Source organism: Pleurodeles waltl, chromosome 9, assembly GCF_031143425.1.
Source record: "Pleurodeles waltl isolate 20211129_DDA chromosome 9, aPleWal1.hap1.20221129, whole genome shotgun sequence".
Classification (NCBI taxonomy): Eukaryota; Metazoa; Chordata; class Amphibia; order Caudata; family Salamandridae; genus Pleurodeles; species Pleurodeles waltl.
In genome coordinates this window covers 1090200231-1090226206 of record NC_090448.1, presented here as the reverse complement: position 1 = coordinate 1090226206, position 25976 = coordinate 1090200231, and the positions used below count along the sequence as shown (strand labels likewise).

At 46.4% G+C, this 25976-nt stretch overlaps 1 protein-coding gene across 1 annotated transcript in view; it reads left to right on the top strand.

Moving 5' to 3' along the window:
- SPTBN5 (spectrin beta, non-erythrocytic 5) overlaps positions 1-25976 on the top strand; it is a 1780873-nt gene that overhangs the window by 97635 nt on the left and 1657262 nt on the right. Inside the window, exon 7 of the mRNA XM_069208774.1 lies at positions 20882-21513. Coding sequence (XP_069064875.1) covers positions 20882-21513 — 632 coding nt within the window. The remainder of the gene's footprint in view (positions 1-20881; positions 21514-25976) is intronic.

Sequence of the window (25976 nt, the reverse complement as noted above, 5' to 3'; positions counted from 1 at the left end):
AAAAATGGGCAACAATGACCTGCACACACCAGGGGAGCCAGGAGAAGCAGTTTGTGAACCACTCCTGCTCAGGGGTGTCTCCCTCTTTGCACATGTCTTTTTGTAGTTGGTGCAATGCTTGGGTGGCAAGAGTCAGAGTCTCATTGTCTGTGTAATTGCCAGGTATGGCAGTGGAGCAGAATGCACCAATCTTCGTACACACCCCACCCTCCAGTGCGGTCATCATGTCCAACGCCTACTGATGTTGCATCACCATGAGGCGGATGGCTTTCACTTCTTCCCTGATTGCATTAAGGCCACGCTAAGGGCTGTCCATCATTTTGAACATTTCCCATTGAGTTACATGCAACCAGCATGCGTTCGCTTTTGTCTGCAAGGTGAAGAAGGGTATGGACCCTCCTGCCAATACTTGGGCAGTCTGAATTCCTCAGGAATGTCTTTGTACTGAGCCCAGCCAAAATAGTCAGCAGTTCTTTTCTCTCGAGCCTGATGCAAAAGTCTTGTTTTCTTCCTTAGCAGGTGTTGGTACAATTCAGACAGCTCTTCTCCAGGGATGACCAGGGTTGGGGTGTGTATGGTGACGAAGGAGCATAGGCCATGCCATACGGGGACGAGCTGAGTGTGTGCAAACTCACCGCATTGCCAGTAGGTGTCCATCAGCGTGAAGATGCCCCATTGCATGTCTGGAATGAGCTGGATTGTTCCACAGTTTTCATTCGTACCCAGCGGAATTGTTACTTTGTCTCTGAAACATAAGGAATACAGTGTGAGTTTCCTTACAATTAGGGGTTGTCCCTTCCCTTCTGTCCACAAGTACCTATCTATCTCAGATTCCCAGATCAGCTGACAAGGGGTTTTCTACGCTGTTATTTAACCATTCCCTATGAGACCCATCTCTCTTCATATCATCAAGGTGGATGGGCCTGTACTGAAACTCCATATCTGTGGTTAATTTGTTAACAAAGACAGACCCAGACACTCTAAGTGCCACCCTGGGATCACAGATGGAAGCAGAAACAGACGTGTTTCTGCAATGGTTAGGTGGTTTAGCTATCTCCAAGAATCTCGGGGCCAAACAGTATCCTCCCCTATAGCACCCTTTCTACGCATCCTGTCTAGCTCAGCTAGGATATTGCTAGGCTCGGTGAGAAGGTACAATGAGGGGGGTTAGTCTTGTAGCAGGTCAGATTTACTTCTTACCTGTGTGACTCTACTCTATTAGTATTTCGGCCCTAATCCTACATGGGTAGAGATGGAGAAGGCAATTCGATATTTTAAAGGCTACCTCTTTGGATAAGTAAAGCCTATCTGCTCCTACTGCATGCGGTATCAGCGAACAGACATAACATGACCCGATTGATGTCTTGGAGCTCAAGACGGTCATGTGCTAATACCATGTGTTGTGTAAAAGGGCACTGTGTAGTGCATGTGGAATGCTAGTGTTGGGTGTGGTGTAATTATAGCTGACGTGGGAGAGGTCCCTATGCAAGCCAGTGTCATTTTCTGAGTAGACTCCATTAGACTAGGCTGCTCCTTGGAAATGCATGGATGCAGCAGCATCCCCAGTAAACAGAGGGTGTGTAAATGCATAAAAACACACACTTATAAAACATTGAAGGTCTTGAGATGATTGCAGCAGAGATGTCCATGGTCTCCTGGTGATGGGCGTTTTCTTGGTTGTAAACAGTTCGGAAAAAGTCTTAGGAGCAATCTGTAATTCAGGATCCCGTTGTGGGTAGTGATGTGCGAAGTCTTTGTAGAGGTTTGTAGCTCTTGATTCCGTTAGGGGTATTGGTGTGGAAAGTTCTTGTAGCAATTTGTAGCTCTTGATCCTGTTGAGGGTACTGGTGCGACCACTGAGAAGGCGATGATCCATTGGAGAGGTAGTGAAGTTAGCAGCTCGACTGCAGACCTGCTAGGCAAGAGCTATGTTTGGTTGTTATGAAAGAAAGAAAGAAAGAAAGAAAGAAAGAAAGAAAGAAAGAAAGAAAGAAAAAAAGAAAGAAAGAAAGAAAGAAAGAAAGAAAGAACATAACATCCCTGTATGTTGCCAATTATTTCTTAGGAATTCCTGCAATTTCCATGATAACTTATCTGGAAAAAATGGGTTAATGTTTAGGCACATATCAATTTTTTTCTATATGGGTTGTTGGGCCTCCCCCTCTCCGTGCCTGACTAAGTGTCCATCTGAAGTTATGCTTTACAGGGTGATTCTCGTGCATGTGGGTAATTTTAATTTTTAAATGGTGCTCTGTTGGCGTCGCCAGCCCTTCAGTACCCTAGTGTGTGCATGGGGGTGCCATTGGTGTGGGTGGTGTTTTTGACCTATGTGTGAGTGGGGGATTTGTAAAGGAGGAGGTATGTTGCACCAAACGTTGGTCTGCGATCGCCACGTGCCCTGAGGTCACATACATACCCATCTAGTCCTGGCATGTGGCATGCAATATGACCCTCTCAAGTGGTGACAGATGTCTTGACTACATGCATTTTCTAGATGCATCCTTTGGGCTGCTTTTATTTGGTCGTTGGGCGCTCCCCTAGACCCTTGATCTTAACTGTCATGAACCGGAGGGGTGCCAGAGAGTTGTTTTGTAGCCTCCATGTGCCTCTGATTTGTGGTGTTCGAAATTGGGATTGTTGCTCCCTTCAGTCAGTGTGTGTGAGGCCTTGCATGTTAGCTGGTTGCTAGGCCTGATACAGGGGTGAGCATGCTTCTGTGTTCCATTCTACTTGGAGCTATAATGGATCTGTTGGTCTCCCTTTTCCTAGCACCCCCTCTCCCTCGGACCATATCTTATTTGGACCTGCAGCTCCTGGCTACAACCTAGAAAACTTTGAGGGAAAGGAGGAGGCAAAAACATAGCCCCTCAGGGAGTCTGGAACAAGTTTTTCAAAAATATAGGAATGGACTGGGATGGCTGGATGCTCTTGTGGATTCCCCTCTACTGACTCAATGCCATGCAGTGCTTCGCAATCTGTCAGAACTTGTGAGTGTACTGTGGAGGTCATGGGGTCTTCACTATCCCAAGGGTGCAGGAAGCATGACTCCTGGCACTGGAAGACAGCTTCATTTTGGGGCAAAAAGGTGCCCTCCATTTGGCTAGAGGCTGTTAACTTTCTAGGGGCACTATTGCCATTAGGACTACATGCTATGAAAGAAATTTTGGTCCCAGCTGAGTGCCCGAGAATGGGGATCTTTAAATGCCAGAGAATGGGAATCTTTTGACTTAGTGATTGGAACCCACCCCAATTCGTTTGAAGGTGCAGGAACCTAGGTGCGTGCTTTTTAAGCAGTGGTTGGGGAGATGTCCATTCCCCTTCGTCAGACTGCCCTCCCCCTGGGGTGTGGCCGACTAGCCCCATCTGAGGGATCAGCAGCAGAGTGAGGCCTAGGCTTCGCCAGTCACCCTAAATGGTGCACTCTAGTGAGGATACCCGGTTGACAGAACATACAGAAGCCCTGAGTTTTCTGAACGCAAGTAAAGTTTTGAATCTCTCATGTTGTCTCGTTTGCCTTTCTTTCACTTTTACTGCAGTGAATTTTAAAGTGTGTGCAAAATGGATACTAAGGTTTCCTGCGCATTTGGGTTTGGCGTCTGCGCTAAGGCATTGCTTCCCCAAATAGTTACCCATCCCTGCCACGGTTATGGCCCCGGTCCTTGTTGGCCTGGATTCCATGTCTGTGGTTGCTGAAGTCAAAGTGTTGGTTCAACTACCTGACCCCTCTTGCGTTGGTGTGGCAGTGCACTGACTTCCCTACAACTGAATTTATGGTGCATTCAGGTTCTGCTGAGCTTGGTTCTGTGGATGGAAATTCGGTGGGTATTGGCCCCGGCTCATCGATTTCTGCTTGTGATATGGCCTTAGCCAGCACCTGTCGGCCATGTGGCCCATTCTTTGGCGATAGTGACCTTCTATGAGGTCTGGCTGCTGCCAACCTCCCTTGTTTCTGTCATTATAGCTATATTAAAATCCTCAAGGGTTTTTTAGCAGAGCACCCTTCAGAAAAGTGCCATTTGTTCCCTTACGGCCAATGTGACCCCCCCCCCTCAAGCGTGGTCTTCCTTAGTTTGTGTTGGACCAACTCAGCTGTGTCCATCTTGCCTTGCTCCCTTTTTTCCCTGTCCTTTTCCTGTTTCTTTTTATGAAAGTGCAATATGTGTGCTTGTATTTCCCACAAAGGGTTTGGTGTCCAGCCCTACTACACTGTCCAAACCGCTTTGTATTTTGGTGGGCAATACCTTCTGAGGATATTGAAAAAGAAGACGACCTGAGGGCTCATATCGGTCCATGGCTCTTCTGTCCCCACTGTTCTCTTATTCTGTCTAGAAAATGTGTTATGGTCTCCCCAAGTTTCATGGTTTCTGCCATCAACCCTCCTAAATTTGGGCAGTAAGGGCACATTTCTCTCAGGGCTGTCCATATTTAGTGCCAGTAAGAACTGAATGTGTCCCGTCATGCTAGGTGTGTGTCAGCGTGATTGCTAGGATGCAAGCTCGGGCGAGCACTGTGTTAGTCTGCTCTCCGATAATACTACTTAGCAGACTTTTAACATCGCCTATTGCCAGGGCTACTCCAGCATGTCCTCAAAGCATGAGATCCATTTCCCTGCCCCATTCAACAACGGCAGCAGTTTGGCTCTTAGCCCTTCCTTATCCATCTGAACTCCTGGCGCATAAATAGTCCCTGACGTGCCCTTCTGCAGTAGCGGACATAGTCTCATTTTGGGCAGTTCCACTGGATTCTCCTCCAAATAGTGTTCCCATCTCCTTAGACAATCCTGCATGTAAGAGAAGTTCCATTTGGGATCTCCCCTGCCATGCAGGATGCAGTTTTCCGCAACATATGTCCTCCGGTTCAAAGGATCCCTCCTTCACCCAGGGTCTATCATACTGATCACTTCCTTCATTCCAGTGGTCTAGAAGGTGACAAAAGGGTCACACAAGTATCTCACCTTCCTCCTGCGCTGCTATATCCCTTGGGGTTAGTTTACTTGTCCTGCATGTACAGAAGGAGCAACGGACGTCTTTGTCGATGGTCTCCTTGTGCACACGCAAAGGTGCAATCTTGGTTCTTCTTGGTTTCCTGGTCAGCCCCTCTCCTGCGTTGGTGCTCTCATGAGGCTCGGACCCCAGTCAAAAGCCTGTCTTCTGATTCTACCTCGGATTCTTCCACAACTGGGAATCCATACCTACCCCTGCTCTCCTCAGGTGGGGGGTGCGCTGCTGTACTCTCTTGTTGGGCTTCCAGGGTGTAAGCTCTCTCTCCCTAATTCACACTTTTCTTCTAAATCCAACCTAGATTGCCTCCTTCGTTCTAAGCTATGTGCTGTCCTTTTTAATAGGGACCTGCCCTCAAGTTCACTTTCTGTTGTTTCCTTAGCTACCTGAGCATACTCTGTGGCTCTCCCTCATTATCAGATCCCAGAGGACTGGGACCCCTCTTATCACCCCCACTAGTTGCCTCATTGTCCAGACCTGCTATGAATCTCCCTGTCATTTGGGTGGGTTCCCCGGAACCATTGAAGTGTGTGTTCGCCGTGCCGCTGAGTTTTGTTGGCGTGAACGTGAGGGATGGGGGTTCGAACTTTGGGGAGCTGTAGTGCTAGACTGGGGTGGTGCAGGGAGTGCCTGGGATTATTGGCCTGTTAGTCGGTAATGTTTAGACCTGAGAGCTTGTTGTTTTATTGGGGTCCCTTGGGCTCCGTCGAATGGCGGATTGGTGTAGCCTAACGCAGGGTTAGCAGGCATTGGGGAGAGCACCACCATACCTACATATGGCAGGGGAGGTGCAAATGACTCGCTTGCTGATGGCAGGTCAGTGTTATCGGCCTCGGCTTCCTCGAGGAGGGCCGATAATTCTACTAATGCTTCTCTTTTCTCCCTCTTTTGCCCTGTGTATTTTGTTTGTATGTGTGTTCTTGTATGTTCAATTATGTTGGTGTTGAAGGTTCCCTCTGTTGGCCAGGGTAACATGTGTGCCTTGGTGTGTATGTGTGTGTGTGTGTGATTTTGAGTTATATGCATTCTAACTTTTCTGTTTTTATAGAAGTTTAAGTTTTACTCTGGTAACAGGGAAATATGTACATGGGGATTACTAGTTCCACTCTGATAGTAGGGAAATATATACAATGGGATTATTAGTTCTACTCTGGCAGTGGGAAAATACATACACAGGGAATACAAGATTTAATGAGCTCAAAGTTGTTCACAGATGCATCAAAATAAACATTTAACGTACACAAATGCATACGAAGGATCACAATGTAGGAAAAAGTGCAATGGTTAATTCAAAGAGCTGGAAATTTGACATCAAAATAGTGAGTCTTACTTTGGCATCAAATAGCAATTTGTGGGAATCAGCAAGGCCTTCATAGCACATAAATCATCAACAAAACACAACACTTAAGACAAACAGAGTCACATTAATTTACCAGTGTCACAATATCAAAACAACACTATTTCATCTGGCTTGAAGAAAATCTGACACAGCACAAAAAAATAAAGGTAACAGCCTATCACCAAAACCTTATTCTGCTCCTAGCGCATGTTGTCCTGTGACCAGGGGAAGCTCTGCGCAGTGGTCAAGACTATGGGCCTGATTCTGACCTTGGCGGTCTTTTCGCAAGACCGCCGAGTTACCGCCGCGGTAAAGACCGCCGACCGCGGCGGTATGCCGCTGCGCGTATTCCGACCGCTGGGAGCGTTCCGCCGGAATACCGCCAGCAGCCACACTGGCGGTCGGCGGGAAAGTGGAGACTGGTCAACCTCCACCGCCACGCCAGCAGAACACCGCCCCCAGAATTACGACCCACATTTCTGTGTGGCGGTCTTCTGTTGGCGGTCTCCTGTTGGCGGTCACGTCCCTATGGCTCCCGTCGCCTCCCGGAGGACCAACACACAAGGTAAGTTGATCGTCCGTGAGGGGAGGGGGTGGGGGGGTGTTGTGTGATGTGTGCGTGCATGGGGGTGTGTAGAGGGGGTGTGTGAGTGCGTGCATGCGGGCGGGGGGTGCTGCTGTGCCTTTGGGCAATGTGTGTAGTTCGGCGGGTGCGCATGTCGGCATGTATGTGTGCGGGTATGTGCCCCCGTTGTGTATGTGTGTGTGTAGGGGGTGTGCATATGTGCATGTTGGGGGTGCGTGCATGTCGGGGTGCGTGTATGTGCATGTCGGGGTGGGGGGGGCAGGGGGTTCGTACCACCTCTGGGGGGTGGCAGGGGGGTGGAGGGTGTGGGGGGAGGACTCGTGGGGGGCAGTGGGGGGTGGGGGAGACCCCTATCAGTGCCAGGGAAGGAATTCCCTGGCCCCGATAGTGCCTACCGCCATGGTTCGCATGGCGGTTCCCGACCGCCAAAAACCGCGGCGGTAAGCAGGGTCATGATACGGTTGGCGGTCTTGGGTCGACCGCCGGGCCGGAGTGTGCGAACTCCAGCCCGTCGGTCATGACCGCCGTGGCGGTCGGAGTGGGGAAGTGGCGGTCGATCGCGGCGGTGACCGCCGCGGTCAGAATGCCATTTTTTGGACCGCCGGTCTGTTCGCGGTCCGACCGCCGCCTCTCCGCCGACCGCCAAGGTAAGAATCAGGCCCTATGTGAGCCTGATAATCTTGTTGATATCAACTCCGGGGTAAAGATTGCAACAATTTATATGGAGAAAGAAAGGAATAACTTCAACAACCATAGGCCCTCCTTGGCCAAATACAAGCTATGCCTAATCTCCTGTATCACAATCGTTCTAGTTCCCTAATGTCTGAATTACACCCTATGTCACACTCAGGGGTCCTGCTTACCATATGTTTCATGCCCAGCAGTCCAAGCAAACACACCTCTCACTTCTTTCAGATACTAGCAGTGTTAATAACCTGGTAGCACTGTGAAAACCTCTTTAGCCTAGTAAGATTGAGTTGTTGCCCTCATATATCTCACCCAGAGCCTATGCGTACCATTTATGTCACACCCAGTAGTCCAAGCGACAGACCCCTCTTAAAACAGAGGTGCTGACCCTATATAACACACACAGGGCCTAATGCGTACCCATCTGTGTTACTCCCAGCAGTCCAAGTGATCAACAACCCAAAGCAAAAAGAAAGATTCAAACAATATTCAACTTTCCTAATGCTGACAATTTAAAAAAGGTGAATTCGGCAGGTTTTGCTTTTTCTTAGTTTGCCACACACCAAATGCTACGACTAAGGCTCTGATGCAGTCTCTTACTCTGCTGACGGTGGCTTCAGGATGAACCACCACCCCGCCGATTCAACAGAACTTTCAATCAATTGTGGTGTCTGCTCACTTTCTTGTTGAGTAAATGTAAATCCGTCCAGGCAGGGTCCCCTTCCTTCAGTAACAGTCGGATCTGAGGAACCAATATTCTCATGGCTGGCTCGCCAAAATGTTGCTCGAATGTTAATTTACCTTCAAAACAATAGACAAGAGGTGTCTGGCAAAACAGGATAGTTTGTTTAATTAAACTTTACGGCTGGGAGAGCAGTTACAGAACCAGGGTCTGAAGGCTGTCTTTCGATGTACATCAGTTTGGTGTAGGTTTTTATACATTTTTCTATGTACCTTAAAGTAATAAAAAACATACCTTTCTTGGTTAAGAATGTGATCAGTTGTTATGGAGTCATAAATAAGGTCCAGATATCAAATGCAGGTGGGCCTAGACCTTGCATGGACACAATGTGGGCCAACAAGTACGTGTTCAGATGTTCGGCATGAGGGATGCATGGTTGCTGTGCGTGCTGTGTGTGATGTGTTCTCGTTGGCTAATTGTTCCTAACCACATGTGGCATCTAACTTTATGGTGTTTTGGGATTGCACGCACCCCTCTGGCCATGTGTGTTTTATTGGGCTGATCTCCTGGGACCATTGTGGTGTTGCTGCTATGTTTCCCTGTTTGCGTGTTTGTCTGCCGGCTATGTGTTACCCTACCTGTGCCCGTCAGTCAGTAACCGCAGGCCTAGGTGTCAGATTCTGCCTGACCACCTATCTATGTGCCAGGGTTAACAGAAAGTTCATGAAGGGGGAATCTGATAATTGTGATGTGACCTAATTTGTGTATATGAATGTATTGCTGTGTGCATCGGTATTGATTACTTCAATATGAACAAGGGTTAGAAGAGCATATGTATATTTAAACTTTGATATACTGGTAGATAATTTGAAGTGGGGACAACATGGCAGAAACATTTTTAGATTAATTTTTTAAGTTTCATCCTTTGTTTATGTTCATATTGCAATATGGAAATGATTTTGTTTATAAGCAACAGTATTGGTGATGGCATTTCAGAGTGAGCAAGGCTTGGGTACAGCTGAAATGCGTTGTTTGTTTTCTTCTGCCCAAATAAACAGGTGAATTGAAGCTGTTGGAGTGCCAATTACTCCTTCTACTAAGAGTTTTGGAATATCACATATATATGTACCTGCACAATGTATCTCCCCGCTCAGACACTGCTGTAGATTTGTAAAATACAGTTTATTACGGCTGGCTTCTACCAAAGTATTTCGGACCAGCAGGGCCTTTCTCACAGGTTACAAGAGTTCCGCTCACCCGAAATAAATAACCAAATAGTAAACATAGACAAAGGGTAAACAATCATTCAGTACAGAATCTGATGGTAATAACGGGTGCCATTTTGGAACAGTGCTTGAATCATAGCAATAATATACATTAAATGTAGTAATAAAGTAACCTAAACATAAAGAGTCAACATATGTCATATAAAAAAAATACTTGTTCATCATTTCTTTGCAATATGTGAAATCCGCCACCGTTACACTGAATTCCACATCAATGTGTGTCATGCCCCACTAGTGATAATATCAACATCTTCTTACGAATATAACTGAAGCCAATTCGACTGATAATTTACACCACCATAACATTAAACGTAATCCGGCATACATGTGAATGGGCAACAAGGACCACAGGAAAAACCAAATAACAGCAATATGATCAGCATTCGTATTTATCTGAAAACACAATCGTACCTTGTAGATATCAGACTCTATGGAAATACCAGTATCAATCTTTTCATACAAATGATTCCTTTTCGACATGCAAATACAAATATCCAAGGAAAAATTTGATAATATAAAAGAAAATTGTACATGAGAATAACTCAAAAGAAGGTGCAGTCCCCATTGCATAGTAAGTTTCCGATTCAAAGTATTATCCACATATAACCAAGTGGGTGCCACCTTAAAATGATATCAAAAGCATACGTCTCACCCATGTAGACATGTCTGTCATTCAAACGATATGAAGGCTCATCAAAGATATCCATGCCCACGATACCCCCATACATCCAAACCCAGTGTGAGTAAAAAACGAAACAAAAAAACAAATGTTTTAAAACCAGGTTAAAATATTTGAAAACACTTGAGGTTCACAGAAGGAAAACTTATTGCTTCATCCCCACATTAATATAAATGTGCTGCCATTTCTTCATCATGATTTAAACCCTGGGGAGCTAAGGTGTCAAAATCCAAAATATATCTTGACTCTAACCTGTGTAACGCCTTTTCCCTATCCCCACCCCCACTGCTGGGTAGGATGGTGTCAGTCACAAAGAAACCAAGTAAGCCTGTGTTACTGATGGGTGTCAGCGAAATGTCACGCTACAGGGTATTGATTGTCATTTTGATTTATTGCTCGTAAGTGCTCTGATACCCGTTTCTTTGCCTTGTGGAGGTTACTACCTACACAGGGTGGACCACAAGGCCACAGAAGGTAGTATATGTAATATTCTGTGTTGCAAATGGTAACTTTCCAAAATATAAAATCCCTGTTGCTATTGGGGACTGTGAAACTAGACACATCACACCTGTTTGTGCAGGCTTTGCAGTTCCTCCAACAGAAAAAAAACGTGTGATTGTTTTTTAAGTGATAAGCTTGTAATGTGGTTCCTACTCAAATTATCCTTAAGGGAATTACATTTTCTAAATGTTACCTGAGGAGCATTACTTATGTATTTCCTGAGGGTGTCATTCATGCCAATGCTTATTCAGGATTCTTTTCATCGTGTATGCCTGATTGGAGAATGTCATGATAAATCTCACCCCCTCATTGCAAACCTCAGGGGATTTTTACAAGGGTACAGTAAACTCTGTCTGGTAACATCAACAATCCTCTACACAGCTTTTGATCTTAGTGGAATAGCCCCTTTCTTTGAATCTTGCTGACATGATCTTTTTCCTGCAAGTGTATGCCTCTAGAGTACTGCACTTTCTCTTTGCTCTCAACAGTTCTCCATATGGACTACTGTAAACTGTATTCATAGGGAGGGCAGCAGTTGTGAAGAGGAGACTGTTACCAGCAGTATGTCTGCAAAACAATCTAGTTTTCAGACTATGTCCTACTACCATAACCTCTACATCCAGAAACTCAACTCTCTTTGTATTGATATGGCCTGTAAAGTGTAGGTTGTAGGTGTTGTTATTCAGACACTCAATAAACCACACTGCAGAGTCCTCATCACCCTTTCAGATGATGAAGATGTAACTAACACACAGAACTACAAATTCTGTAAAGTCAGTGTAGCTTCTGACCACTTTCTCCTCCCACCAGCCCATGAAAAGATTCACATAGCTGGGAGCAAAGCAAGTGTCCATCACTGTCCCTTGTCTCTGTTTGCAAACTTTGTCATCAAATATAAAAAAATTGTTATTCAGACCAAAAAAAAACATATCCAGAATCGTCTTTGAATGTAACAAGTAGGGAAGAGACCACACTCTTAAAAAATGTCGACATTACTTCTGCTTCCAGTTCTATACACGTGTAGAGGCTGATGGTGTTGAGGGTGACTAGAGTAAAGTCTTCCTCCCAGTGAACGTCCTCAAATGTGGTCAGGAAAAGTGTAGTATTTTTCAGAAAGGCAGGTAATGCTGAAAAAAAGGCCTAATGTACCTGGACGTGTTCTCCAGCAGAGAACCAATGGCAGGCATGATAGGTCTGCCTGGTGGATTGTTGGCATCTTTGTGTGATTTGGGAAGTAAATAAAGAATGATAATATTTGACTTATCACATTTTAAAAATAGTTACTCTTCCTACTCTAAGAGAACTCTCTCTCTCCAGTCAGTGAGCATCTCAAACTAAACCTGTTCTCCACCCATCCCCCCCTGCAGTCAGACCTGCTGGAGATCATGTAGCATGTTTCATCGGCCAATTGCCGCCTGCCTTCTTCAAGGTACATCTTTTTTTACAGTAGATACACGTTTCCTTCTTTATCTGATTGACTTGGATCTGATTTTAGACCCTCTAGGGCCCTGAATCGGCTAGTGGTCAGGTTTTTCTTTACCACATCTCTTTGGAGATGCTGGTATCTCATCCTCTTCAAGTCACTAATAACCCTTTCTCAAAAACACTGATTGCCACACATGCGATCATAGGTAGGAAAGTCAAATTCGGTTTAAATTCATTATGCCAACTCATGTCCACATTTATATCAAAATGAAGAAAATTCAAGTAAGGATCTTCATGACACAATTGTGTATCCTCAAGTGATGATAAGCTATGTAATGTCTCCACATCACTGATTGTCAAATTACTGGCCAGCTGAGGTTCACAAGAAACCTGACCCCAAACCCCGGGGCCCCGCCAAAAAAGGGTGGGTGACCTGGTGCCCACCCAGGCCACCCACCACATCCTCAATGCAGGGTGGGGGGAGCCAAAGGCCTCGAGCATCCCCTGCTGGCTTCCCGCATCTGCCTGCAGGGAGCAGCTAAAAATGAAGCTCCCTGCGGGTGGAAGCAATATGCAGATCTGTTTTGAAAACTATTATGAAGTCCGCTCCCAGCTGGCAGGAGCATTTTTAAAGCTCCCTCCATATGGGAGCGGGCTTTGTGTTAGCTCTCGCATGATGGAAGCTTTGAAATTGTTCCCGCCAAGTGAGAGCAAACACAGATTTCCCTGCCCATGCCAGTGCAGGCAGGGAAACTGCTATGTTCCGGGGGTGGGCACCCTGGAAATAACAGGAGCTGGCCCTGGGGAATGGGGTTTTGAGGGCCATCAATGGCTTCGGAAGGAGGTGGGGCGGCTACCTCTCCCCATTACTAATACACCTGGGCCCCAGGGGATGGGGTCCCCAGGGCCGAAATCAGCCGCAGGCAGGGGTGCTAGGTGCACCTCTCCCCTTTTTTGTAACTACTGCTGGGCCCTGGGGGATGGCATCCACGGGCCAAAATCAGCCCGAGAGGGGGGAGGGGGGACATGGTCCCACCCACTTTGTGATAAGGCTGTATCCAAGGGTCACCGGGCCGCCTTCCCTTTTCCCTTTCCTAATAACATCTGGGCCCTGGATGATGGGCTCCTGGGGCTGAAATCAGCAGAAGAGGGGGGGCGTGTGCTCTCCCTCCCCTGTATTAATATAAAGAATCCCCACCACCACCCTCCTGGGGCCTGGTCTTCCCAGGGGGCTAAGAAGAACAAGTGCAGGAGACCGTACTTATTATATATTTTTTTTACATTTTGACGCAGATTATCTGCTAATACGTGGGTATTGTTTTACAAAAATGTTTGTGGCCCTGGCAGGTTCCCTGGGAAACCCTACCACCAGGCCTAGGGGGTCAGGGTATTCCTACCAAGCCCCCTTGTATTTATTTTTTGTGCTTTTGTATTTTTCTTGGGACTCAGGCCTAGTCCCAAGATTGCTGCCACCACTTCCTGGTTGAAGTGGTGGCAGCCGGTCAGATCGCAGCATGAGATCTGTTGGACCTGCGGACCCTTCATGTAGATATACATAAATATTTTTTCTTTAATAACTCCAAAACTACTAAACGGATTTACACCAAATTACAAAAAAGAGATCTTTCTGGGCCAAGATCTAGATTTCTGCCAAATTTGGTGTAAATCCGTTTGGGCTGTAGTTGTAGGAAAGTACCATCTTGCCTGGCATGTTACCCCCATATTTCACTGTATATATGTTTTTTTAGTCTATGTGTCACTGGGACCCTGCCAGGCAGGGCCCCAGGGCTTATAAGTATGTGCCCTGTATGTGTTCCCTGTGTGATGCCTAACTGTCTCACTGAAGCTCTGCTAACCAGAACCTCAGTGGTTATGCTCTCTCTGCTTTCCAAATTTGTCACTAACGGGCTAGTGACTAAATTTACCAATTCACATTGGCATACTGGTACACCCATATAATTCCCTAGTATATGGTACTGAGGTACCCAGGGTATTGGGGTTCCAGGAGATCCCTATGGACTGCAACATTTCTTTTGCCACCCATAGGGAGTTCTGACAATTCTTACACAGGCCTGCCACTGCAGCCTGCGTGAAATAACGTCCACGTTATTTCACAGCCATTTACCACCGCACTTAAGTAACTTATAAGTTACCTATATGTCTTGTTATATATACCTATATGTTGGGTGCAAAGTTACTTAATGTGTGGGCACCCTGGCACTAGCCAAGTTGCCCCCACATCGTTCAGGGCAAACTCCCCGGACTTTGTGAGTGTGGGGACACCATTACACGTGTACACTATACATAGGTCACTACCCGGGTACTGCCAAACTGCCTTTCCGGGGTCTCCACTGCAGCTGCTGCTGCTGCCAAACCCTCAGACAGGTTTCTGCCCTCCCGGGGTCCAGGCAGCCCTGGCCCAGGAAGGCAGAACAAAGGACTTCCTCTGAGAGAGGGTGTAACACCCTCTCCCTTTGGAAATAGGTGTGAGGGCTGGGGAGGAGTAGCCTCCCCCAGCCTCTGGAAATGCTTTGATGGGCTAAGCCAGTCTACACTGGTTCAGGGATCCCCCAGCCCTGCTCTGGCGTGAAACTGGACAAAGGAAAGGGGAGTGACCACTCCCCTGACCTGCACCTCCCAGGGGAGGTGCCCAGAGCTCCTCTAATGTGTCCCAGACCTCTGCGATCTTGGAAACAGAGGTGTTGGGGGCACACTGGACTGCTCTGAGTGGCCAGTGCCAGCAGGTGACGTCAGAGGCTCCTTCTGATAGGCTCTTACCTCTCTTGGTAGCCAATCCTCCTTCCTAGGTAGCCAAACCTCCTTTTCTGGCTATTTAGGGTCTCTGCTTTGGGGAATTCTATAGATAATGAATGCAAGAGGTCATCAGAGTTCCTCTGCATCTCCCTCTTCACCTTCTGCCAAAAGATCGACCGCTGACTGCTCAGGACGCTTGCAAAACCGCAACAAAGTAGCAAGACGACTACTAGCAACCTTGTATCGCCTCCTCCTGCCTGCTTTCTCAACTGTTTCCAGGTGGTGCATGCTCTGAGGGTAGCCTGCCTTCACCCTGCACCAGGAGCTCTGAAGAAATCTCCCGTGGGTCGACGGAATCTTCCCCCTGCTAACGCAGGCACCAAAAGACTGCATCACTGGTCCTCTGGGTCCCCTCTCATCCTGACGAGCGTGGTCCCTGGAACTCAGCAACTCTGTCCAAGTGACTCCCACAGTCCAGTGACTCTTCAGTTCAAGTTTGGTGGAGGTAAGTCCTTGCCTCCCCAAGCTAGACTGCATTGCTGGGTACCGTGTGATTTGCAGATGCTCTGGCTCCTGTGCACTCTTCCAGGATTTCCTTCGTGCACAGACAAGCCTGGGTCCCCGGCACTCCTTCCTGCAGTGCACAACCTTCTGAGTTGTCCTCCGGCATCGTGGGACTCACTTTTGTGACTTTGTGTGGACTCCGGTTCACTTTCCTTCCAAGTGCCTGTTCAGGTACTTTTGCATGTGTTGCCTGCTTCTATAAGGGCTCCCTGAGTTACTGGGCGCCCCCTCTGTCTCCTCCTCTAAGTGGCGATATCCTGGTCCCTCCTGGGCCACAGCAGCACCCAAAAACCTCTACCGCGACCCTTGCAGCTATCAAGGCTTGTTTGCGGTCTTTATGCGTCGGAACATTCTCTGCAAGCTTCATTGCGACGTGGGACATTCGTCTTCCAAAGGAGAAGTCCCTAGCTCTCTTCTTTCTTGCAGAACTCCAAGCTTCTTCCATCCGGTGGCAGCTTCCTTGCACCCTCAGCTGGCATTTCCTGGGCTCCTGCCCACTCTCGACACTGTCGCGACTATTGGACTTGGTCCCCTTGACTTTCAGGTACTCAGGTCCAGAAATCCATTGTTGTTGCATTGCTGGTGTTTGTTCTTCCTGCAGAAACCCCCTATCTCGACTTCTGGGCTCTCTGGGGGTAGTAGGTGCACTTTACACCTACCTTTCAGGGTCTTGGGGTGGGCTATGTTTCTAACCCTCACTGTTTTCTTACAATCCCAGCGACCCTCTACAAGCTCACATAGGTTTGTGGTCCATTCGTGGTTCGCATTCCACTTTTGGAGTATATGGTTTGTGTTGCCCCTATACATATGTGTTCCTATTGCAACCTATTGTGATTCTACACTGTTTGCATTCCTTTTCTTGCTATTTCTTACCTAATTTTGGTTTGTGTACATATAACTTGTGTATATATCTTATCCTCATACTGAGGGTACTCACTGAGATACTTTTGGCATATTGTCATAAAAAGAAAGTACCTTTATTTTTAGTAACTCTGAGAATTGTGTTTTCTTATGATATTGGGCATATGATACAAGTGGTATAGTAGGAGCTTTACATGTCTCCTAGTTCAGCCTAAGCTGCTTTGCCATAGCTACCTTCTATCAGCCTAAGCTGCTAGAAACACCTCTTCTACACCAATAAGGGATAACTGGACCTGGCACAAGGTGTAAGTACCTTTGGTACCCACTACAAGCCAGGCCAGCTTCCTACAGTAGTCATATTCAAAAAATGGAATATCCCCATAGAGGAAGCTGGGACCATGGGGGATTGAGCTCACCACCCCCAGCCCCCCCCCGTGATCCCCAAAACTGCACACTGGGTGCCCTGGGTGGGGCCAGGGCATCCAGCATCAAGTGGCCGGCCCCCAGGCTGGGGGTCCCAAGGCCGAAATTGCCTATTATGTTAATTTTAGATTCAATTTTTAAACGCACAAAACCATTTAAATTCAACATTTATAGTTATACTTATCTCACGGAACTATAACGTGTGCCCTAAGGTAACTACAACTCGCACCTCATTAGTGATGACAAAACTGTGCATGGCGGGGGCGCAAGTTATAGTTACCATATATGGCAGAGGCATATTACAGTCAAGTTGTAGAGTGCTTCATGAACGGAACATAAATGAATATAGTCCACATAAAAATGCATAGTGCACGGTATTTAAATCTATCACTGTGTGTATACGTTTCTTTCGGTCTGCCTTTCTTTCTCTGCTTCTCCTCTCTTTCTCCGCTTTCTGTCTCTCTGTTCCCTTTTCTCTCTCTTCTCGTCTTCCCCCCTCTCCCTTGCTCTCTTTCTTCTCCGTTTCTCTCTCTCCATCTGCCCCTCGCCTACACCCTATGTGTTGTTTGTTATGGTCCGGCTGCTAATCCTCTAATGGTTTAACTCCTGGGACGGGCTGCTGCTCCAAGACAGTAATAGGATTGTCCCCCGGAAGAACGGACGCTCCTTCGGAAGCAGCCCTGAACTCGATGGCCAGGGCAGAGACAATCTGATCAGAGCCATTATTGGCGCGCGTGGCCCTCTCGCCTCTCGGGGGCCATGCACCTGTTGGGATCTTTCAGCAACAGCTGGGTGCGATGGCTGAACATCCACAAGGCCGGGCTGCTGCCGGCAGGGGAGGCGGCGCCAGCTCTAGAGGTGGGTGTGTCTCAGGTACCAATCCTTCCTGGGGAACCTCCGACACGTGCGCCTCCAGCAATGTCTCACAACCGGGAGTTTAAAACAGCCTGGTGCGGCCCGGGGTGTGTTGGAGGTGGGAGTGATCACCCCTGGGGAAGCTCTGATGGGATGTTACACGCCTGATAGTTGCGTCATGGGAGGTGGTACTAGCACCCATCATGGACGTAATTTGCCCTTGCGACCCCTGGCACTGCCTTTGCAACCCAGGCCTCAGTGGAAGCAAAATCATTCGCCTGGAATGCATGGGCGGCTTGTCCGAGTGGACATCTGCTGGGCTTCCACTTTCATGGGTTTCTGACATTTTTTTTTTATTACATAAATAGCGAATAATTTTATCCACTTTAGTTTAAAAAATGGAGTGCAATTAGCTGCAATATAGGTAAGTAAAAATGCTTCTAAATGCATGTTGTACTCGTGCTCGCGGGTGAGTGTCTTTATGTGCGAACGTGTGTGTATGTGTAAGCATGTGTCGTGGGCGAAAGTAAAGGTCAAATGGTGTAAGATGTCACTTCCGCTACCGCTGGCCTTTTGTTGAATTGATGTCCATGGGCCCATGCGGTGTATGTGAGGTGAGTGAGGCTGGCCTAGGAAGCAATGAGAGGTGGGGTGGCTGAAACTCAGCATCTATCACTGGTCCTGAATCCAAGAGGCCATGAGGGTGACTCTTCGGGTGCTGCTGTCTTGGCGTTGAAACCAGCACCCACCGCCCACGCTTTGTAGCCAGTGCCTCTGTGAAGGGAGACTATGTGGTGTACGTGAGCCTGGTCTGTGGGGAAAGGGGAGGATTGAAACCAGCACCGAGCACCCATCCCTCATGCTTTGTGTTCAATTTCTCTGACAGGGGCCCCTGCGGTGTAAGTCATTCTGGTCAGTGGGGGCAGAGTTGTCAGGGCTGAAGCTCAGCACCTATCACTCATACTGAATCCCACGAGGGGCTGAGGGGGCCTCTTTAGATACTGTTGTCTGAGGAATGAAACCAGCGCTCATCACTCTTGGTAATCAGTTTCTTTCAGAGGGGTCCATGTGAGTCTGGCCTTGGAGGGTGTGAATGTGGTGAACTCAGTTTGTTTCCCAAGAGTCCCTGAGGGGGAGCTCATGTGGGGCTGATTTCTGATGACTGAGACTACGCCCATCACTTGTGGCTTGTAATCAATGCCACTGTAAGTCTGTAATAGTGTCACTGAGTTCCATTCAGTGTAAATAAGCCCGCTGGGATTCAGTATAAAAAGGTAGGCGTGGATTTAGCATCCACGCATCACTGTGGTTATACTGAATCCCAGGGGATCACGAGTCGGTCTTTTCAGATGCAGCTCTCTGGGAGGTGAGACAAGGACCCGTCACTTGTGGTTAATAAACTGAGGGGCAGAAAACTATTCTCATAAAGACATCTCATCCTCAGGCCCTACCTACGTGTGCACACGATCATGTGGTACTGATGGACTCTGCTCACTGGGGCTGGTGTTTACAATTTGTCCCTTTGCACGGACAAGGATATGAGAAAGAACCTTGTCCAGGAATTAGGACATCCTACAATAACTTCCTGCACTGCCGACATCAGAGCAGCTCAACCCACATCCTGATCCCTGTGGCCAGGGACCAGTTTCAAGCCTTGGCGCTGTTGTGATTTTAGGCTTGTTTCGTGTTCACATGGTTGACAGTGACACAGAATGTTCACGATTTTCCAGCACACACCCACCTCACACTAGTCTGACCAGAGATGGTTGTGAATGTGGTGAGCTAGCATCTTCGGCCTGCTGAGATTCTGTAAAGACATTTTAGAAGCTCCATGGAAGGTTCTTAGTTACTGAGTTTTTCTTAATTTTTGCTGGTAGGACGGAAAGAAAGTGGGAAGATCCGTTGAAAGGTAAATAGCCCTGTGCATCGGATAAAGTCAGCCTGAGCGTGGGGTGTGCTAGTGAGTCAGTGGGTATTGTGTGGTCCAGGATTTTAAGTACCCGCCTAAAATGAAGCACAGCATCCATAATAGAAATCAAACAGCATAAAAGTGAAAGTTCTGTAGCTTGCAGAATCCTCATCATTGATCTGCCAAAGAGGGGGTGCCCTTGCCGACTGAAAATAAAGAAAATTGCGTTGGCACAGTGGTGTGCTCTAGGACAGACATCACCCCACCTTGAACATCTACAGAGGGGATTGAGACATTCAACCAAAAAATAGGTCATATGAGATAAGCCTTAGAAACAAAAACGAGAAAAATAACTTATATCTGGTAGCTAAAAAGAGAAAGCTGCACTTAAGGAGAAAGTATGTATTTATGGATAGGTATACAATGTGAAAATAGCTACCATGACTGCATCTTCAACATAGGTCCAGGAGGACTGGACCCATACCACATTTTCAGGATAACCACCGACTTTGACACTAACGAGTTCCATTAAGTTTCACTGTGCAAACATCTACATTATGTGGCTATCCTTACAAATGTACATGGATCTGGTGTCTGGACATCCAATGGACACCCCTGCTACATAGCAAGCAGCAGAGTTATGTATCATAGAAAAGGCAGAGAAAGTGAGGGCAAGCAAGACTTTCATCAAAGTTGGAAGGATGAGGGGCAAGCGATCAACGTGGTTACTTCTGGAAAGGGTTGTTCTTCAAGAGGATATTATCAGATTCTTCCTGTAGTGAGAAGCAGAGGAGTTTGTTGGATCTATTGAAATCCAGACATGAAGTTCAATTGACTTCCATACCAGCCTAGCAGCAGCTATTTTAGTACACCCCTTTGGCAAGCTATTCCTGCAATGCTGCAAAGACTGAGCAACTTTTTAAACCATGCCTCATGTAGACTTGGCATGGTACAGACTGTTCCTCAATTAACCTACACTGAATTTTCATGGGCGATTGTGCAGGGATCTTTCCGTTATGATGCATGCACACGTCAATCTGTTCTGTGAAATCTATATTGATGGTTACAATTCACTGGGCAACCTATTGCTCACATGTTGACTCCACTGAAGGCGGCACATATTGTTATTGTAGTATACACTCTAAGCAAGTATATTTACATTGCTTCACAGATTGGCGAAGCTATGCTGTACAGTGGTAGTTTTACAACCGTAGTTGCCTCTCGCTACTAAACCCATGTTTACTGACACTGTTAGCTTCCTACTCCTGGTGTTGGTTCCATTATATTTCCCACATCTTGCCTCATGTTTATCCTTTTTGCTTTTTTTCAGATAATGTCACTCCTGGTTGCGATAGACACACTGAAGAGCCAGTACGAGCAGATGGTCTCTGAACTTCTCAAGTGGATCAAACAGAAGGTGCTGGAGATGAACGATCAACACTTTCCCAACTCCTTGAAGGGGATGAGGCAGCTCATGCTGAAGTTCAAGACGTATCGCACGGTGGAGAAGCCACCCAAGTACCAGGAGCGAGGCATGATTGAGGCTCACCTCTTCAACATCCAGACCAAGCTGCGGGCAAACAACCTCCGCCCATATGCACCTCCTGAGGGCAAATCTCTGAGTGACATTGAGAAGTTCTGGTCCCTCCTGGAGAAGACCGAGCATAACCGGGAGAAGGCTCTTCAGTGTGAGCTGGTCAGACTGGAGAAGCTGGAGCAGCTGGCCCAGAGGTTCCAGAAAAAGGCAGACCTGCGCAGAAGCTACCTGCAGGACATGAACAGGGTGGTCGAGAAGCAAAACATTCAGCCTGAGACCTTTGACCAGGCCGAGGCTGCCACCAAGAAAATGGAGGCCATCGAGGCAGACATGTTGGCACGGGAGCAGCGGTTTCGTGCGCTTGCTGACTTGGCAGCTGTCCTTGCACGGGAGAATTACCACAGCAAGAACACAATTCTACAAACGTGAGTCAGAAAGATACACTCTGTCCTAATTTGGCAGCAGAATAGTTATATTGCATATTAAACTGTATTTTTTTACTTGCTTAAAGCATGTAGCAGGTGCTAAAGCACACCACACATCAAAGTGCTGTTCGGAAACAAGATAACGATATAATGACAGCAGACAAAATCAAATTCCAATCCATTAAGGTACACAAATAGCATAAAATGTTATTGAAACGTTATATTTCTTAAAGAAACGCAAAGTCAACACGCAGCGTACCCTAAAAATATAAGAAAGCTAAAAGAATAACTGATCACCTTGGAAATTCATTATTTTTTTCATTTAAGAATCGCATCAATTAATTGTAACACTTCTGATTTAATCAATTAGAATCGAAAGTATTTTAAATAGAAATTGGCTAAGTGCCGTGCTACTGCAAAAATCAACATTTTGTTTCCCCTACAGATAGGTCAAAAACTCTCATCAGGGCACCTTAAATAAAATACATTTCGAACAGTGACACTAAGCTAATGTAATAATTTAACCATATCCCCTTATCCCCTAATGCCTGTAACCAAACTCAGCTTTGTATGCCAAACCCATAACCCTATACTCCAGATCCTTAATCTTATCCCCCAAACCCTCAACCCTAGGTGCTAAACCCTGGTCCCCTAGGGTCATATTTATGAGGCCCAGTGGCGAAGGGCGGCGTAGAAAGTACCTTGCTGCGCCACACTGCATCACCGGGAAAGGGCAGAAATGGGCCACATCTACAACATACGTGCGTTTTTGTCCTTTACCTCTGCACTGGTGCAGAAATTGCTGACATGAGCCAGCGTTGGCACCCTTGCACCATGGTGCAAGGGCGCCTGCGTTATGGGGATGATTGCTTTTGTGCAAGAAGGGATACCTTCCTGCACAAAACAATCATTGGAGTCGTTTTCCTCCTTCTGTGTGTGCTGCAGAATGCAGCACACATCGAAAGAGGAAAAATCGTGGAGAAATAAATAACTTTCTTCCCATTACGTCACTCTTACGCCACCCCTGGGGTTGCGTAGGCTTTTGACGCATTCCCAGGTTTACAAAAACTTGTAAATCTGGGAATGCGCCATAATCCATGGATGTTGCATGGGCAACCCAAGCAAAACCCATAGAAATGCCTCCCTGGCGCAAAGTAAGGCAACACAGCGACTTGTGTTGTGTTGCCTTACTCTATATCTACTGGGCCTTTAAAAGCCACGCAGAGCGGCTTTGTGTGGCCTTGTAGATATGTGTCAGACATCTGCATTGCCGGTGTGTCACTAAGAGTGACACACCACAGCACAGGCTACTTGTAAATATGAGCTTTAACCCCTAACTGGTAACTCCATGGACTTAAACCATGTACTGCCAATATTTAACCTATAGTGCCTTAACAACTAACACTTATACCCTCCTCTAACGCTACATCCCAAACCGTTAACTCTCTGCCTTAATCCATAACCCTACTTGCTTGACCCTTTTCATGCACAATTCATCCCTATATTATATATCCTTAACTCTTTACCCTTAAATCCTATACCGTAAACCCATAACCCTATATCTTAATCTCATATTCTTTACCCTATATGCTTAACCATATAGGCCTAACCCTTAACCCCTAAACCTTAACACTAAAATGCAAACCTTGAACCATATTCCCTAAATGTGTAATTCTGTCCACAAAACCCTTAACCCATACCTCAAAAGATTACCATATAACTTTAACTTCAAGTCCCATACTCAAAATCCCTACAGCCTATGTCAGTGATTCCAACCTGTGGTCAGGGAACCCCTGGGGGTCCGCGAAGCCTCCTCAGGGGGTCCATGACTGCATAGAAAAATAAATATTATTAACAAATTAGGTCCCCCAGCTTTCAGTGATGACTCAAACTATGATTTAGTGGGGGTCCCCAGGTTCCAGTAAAGATAAAATGGGAGTCCACAGAAGTCAAAAGGTTGGGAACCACTGGCCTATGGCATATAACCTTAGCTCCTATATCTCAAATTCTTAAATCTATACCTTACACTCCTAATACTGTAGCAAAAATCTTAATTCCACACCCAACCCCACAGTTTATCCCTAAACCCTTAACCCTACCATAAAACTCTTGACCCCTATAGCCCTAACCTATATACTCCAAACGTAAAAACCTATACCCAACACTCTTAAACATGTACCCCAAGCCTATAACCATATTATATTAACCCCATACTCTTGACATTTAACCACTATAGGCATAAACCTTATCCAGAACACTTGACCCTTTATCCCTGGCACTATACCCCTTAACCCATATAACTCTAACCCTCCTCTTCTAACTTTTGACCCCTTAACACCTGAACTCTGAATCTCAAACCCTTAGTGATATACACCTAACCCTTAACCCTATACATGTAACCTCTACCCGCTTTACTCTACACTCCCATTCTGATAAATCGTTCCACCCTTTCACACTGTCCTCACTTCAACATATCATGGAAACAAACACTTTGGGAAGTATTGAGAAGTGTCTTATTTAGAAGTGTTACTTTTGAAGTTTTAAGGCAATTCCCATTAGTTCCAATGTAGGCTGTGCAACACCCACTTTCCACTCAGGTAATTTAGGGGCTACATACCAGTTCCCCTTTAGAAATTAACAGTCTCTCTGTTTGCCATTGTCAAAGCTACACCAGAAACAGTATTAGAATGAAAGCTTTCCTAGGTGTTTTGTTTCAATGTGTGTCGCAGACCAAACATAGTGGCCTCTTATGGACTTCGACTATTCTGTGGCCCCACAGTTCAGGAAGACTAAACTAAAGCCTCGGGCACAGCCTTAATAAAGACAAACACAACATTACCAAGCATTGGCAAAAACAGTAAGTCTGCCTTTAATATGCTAACCCTTGAAAACACAGGCTTGCACAAGTGCTGTTTGCATTCATTAAAGCCAGTTCTATTGGCTATGCCAATGGTTGTTTAATGAAATCCACCTCTGCTGTCACCCGCCCTCTCTTTCACTTTCACAGGAAACCGGATTGCTGCAGAATGTTTCTAGCAGTTGATAGGTCAGGGGATGACATCTCTTATGTCCCTACAGGCTCGGCTTTACCTATAATTCCGACAGCACATTGACATTCCGCATGAGATGTCGAGACAACCACTTGAAGTAAAAGAAATTCACAGCCTGTGGATAAAAATGGGCAAAGGCTCTGTTAGAAAGATTTATATATCCTTATAGCAAAGTACCCGCCTGTCTTCTAACTCCGTTATCTTCTAAATACATTATGCGGTTTCCCCTGAAATATGTGTATTTTGAGATGTATTGGCTGTTATAACATTACCTTTTAGTGAATGTTCAAAACTGTCAATAAAGCAGCATAAACGTACCCAATAAGTAGATTTAAAAAGTGACTCGGAGACGTCATAAATGACTATAGATCTACAGTCACACCAATGGCCACTCACCTGAATTTCCAGGATTTCTGTGGAAGTGAAGCTCTTCCACCTTTACCCCCTGAGGTTAATCCTTAGTAACAGAAGAGGTTACTATCATCACCGACTGGCCTTGGGAGAAAGTGTGTGAGAGAGAGAGAGAGAGAGATGGTTCTTGTGTACCTGGCACTCCTGTGGAAATAATGATGAGTATGTTTTGACTTTTTTAAGCAGGCCCCTTCACATTCTAGTGGTAAGACGCACTTCTGCTGCTAGGAGACACAGGGCCTCATTTAGATCTTGGCATTGCTACTGCCAAACCACCATTGAGAAGACCGTCAAATCGACGGAATTCCACCCAACAGATTTAGATTTTATAGTCCTGTAGGCTGTGTAGCAGTGATGGTTTGATGTCGGAGGGAGGACATTGTGGGACACATGGGACCCAATGGTCATCAGACAATGGCAGTGGCTGTGAAATACAGGTCACACCCACACACTGCATCTTAGCCATATGTGTCCCCCTGCATCAAGCACTACACAACACACCACCTACACACTATTATCCATTTCCATTCCACCACAACACATGTACAGGCTGCAAACACACATTGATGTACATCCATGACACAACATACACACACTACTAATGCTGCACCCACACACGACACAACCACAACAACCAACAAAACTACGCACTCATATAAACACTTTCATGCATCACAACTGCACACATCATGACAGCGCCTGCCACACAACAACACTCACCTGAGTATTGCACGCAGCAACACAACACAACATACACAACAGCATCACTGCCATATACAAGTGGCACACATACTGACACAACCACATCATCCCCTCCAGCTCCCTCCACCTCACCCAGCCAATCGCATTGCACACACATTTACAAGTACTGACTCACACACAACTTGAATCACAACATGACTGGTACAGGTCCCTTTGCAGTTTGCACACATGGACACAGTTCACAGGTGTGATTGTATTGTCACAGTGCTACCATCATTCATTTGGCAATGAATACTGACA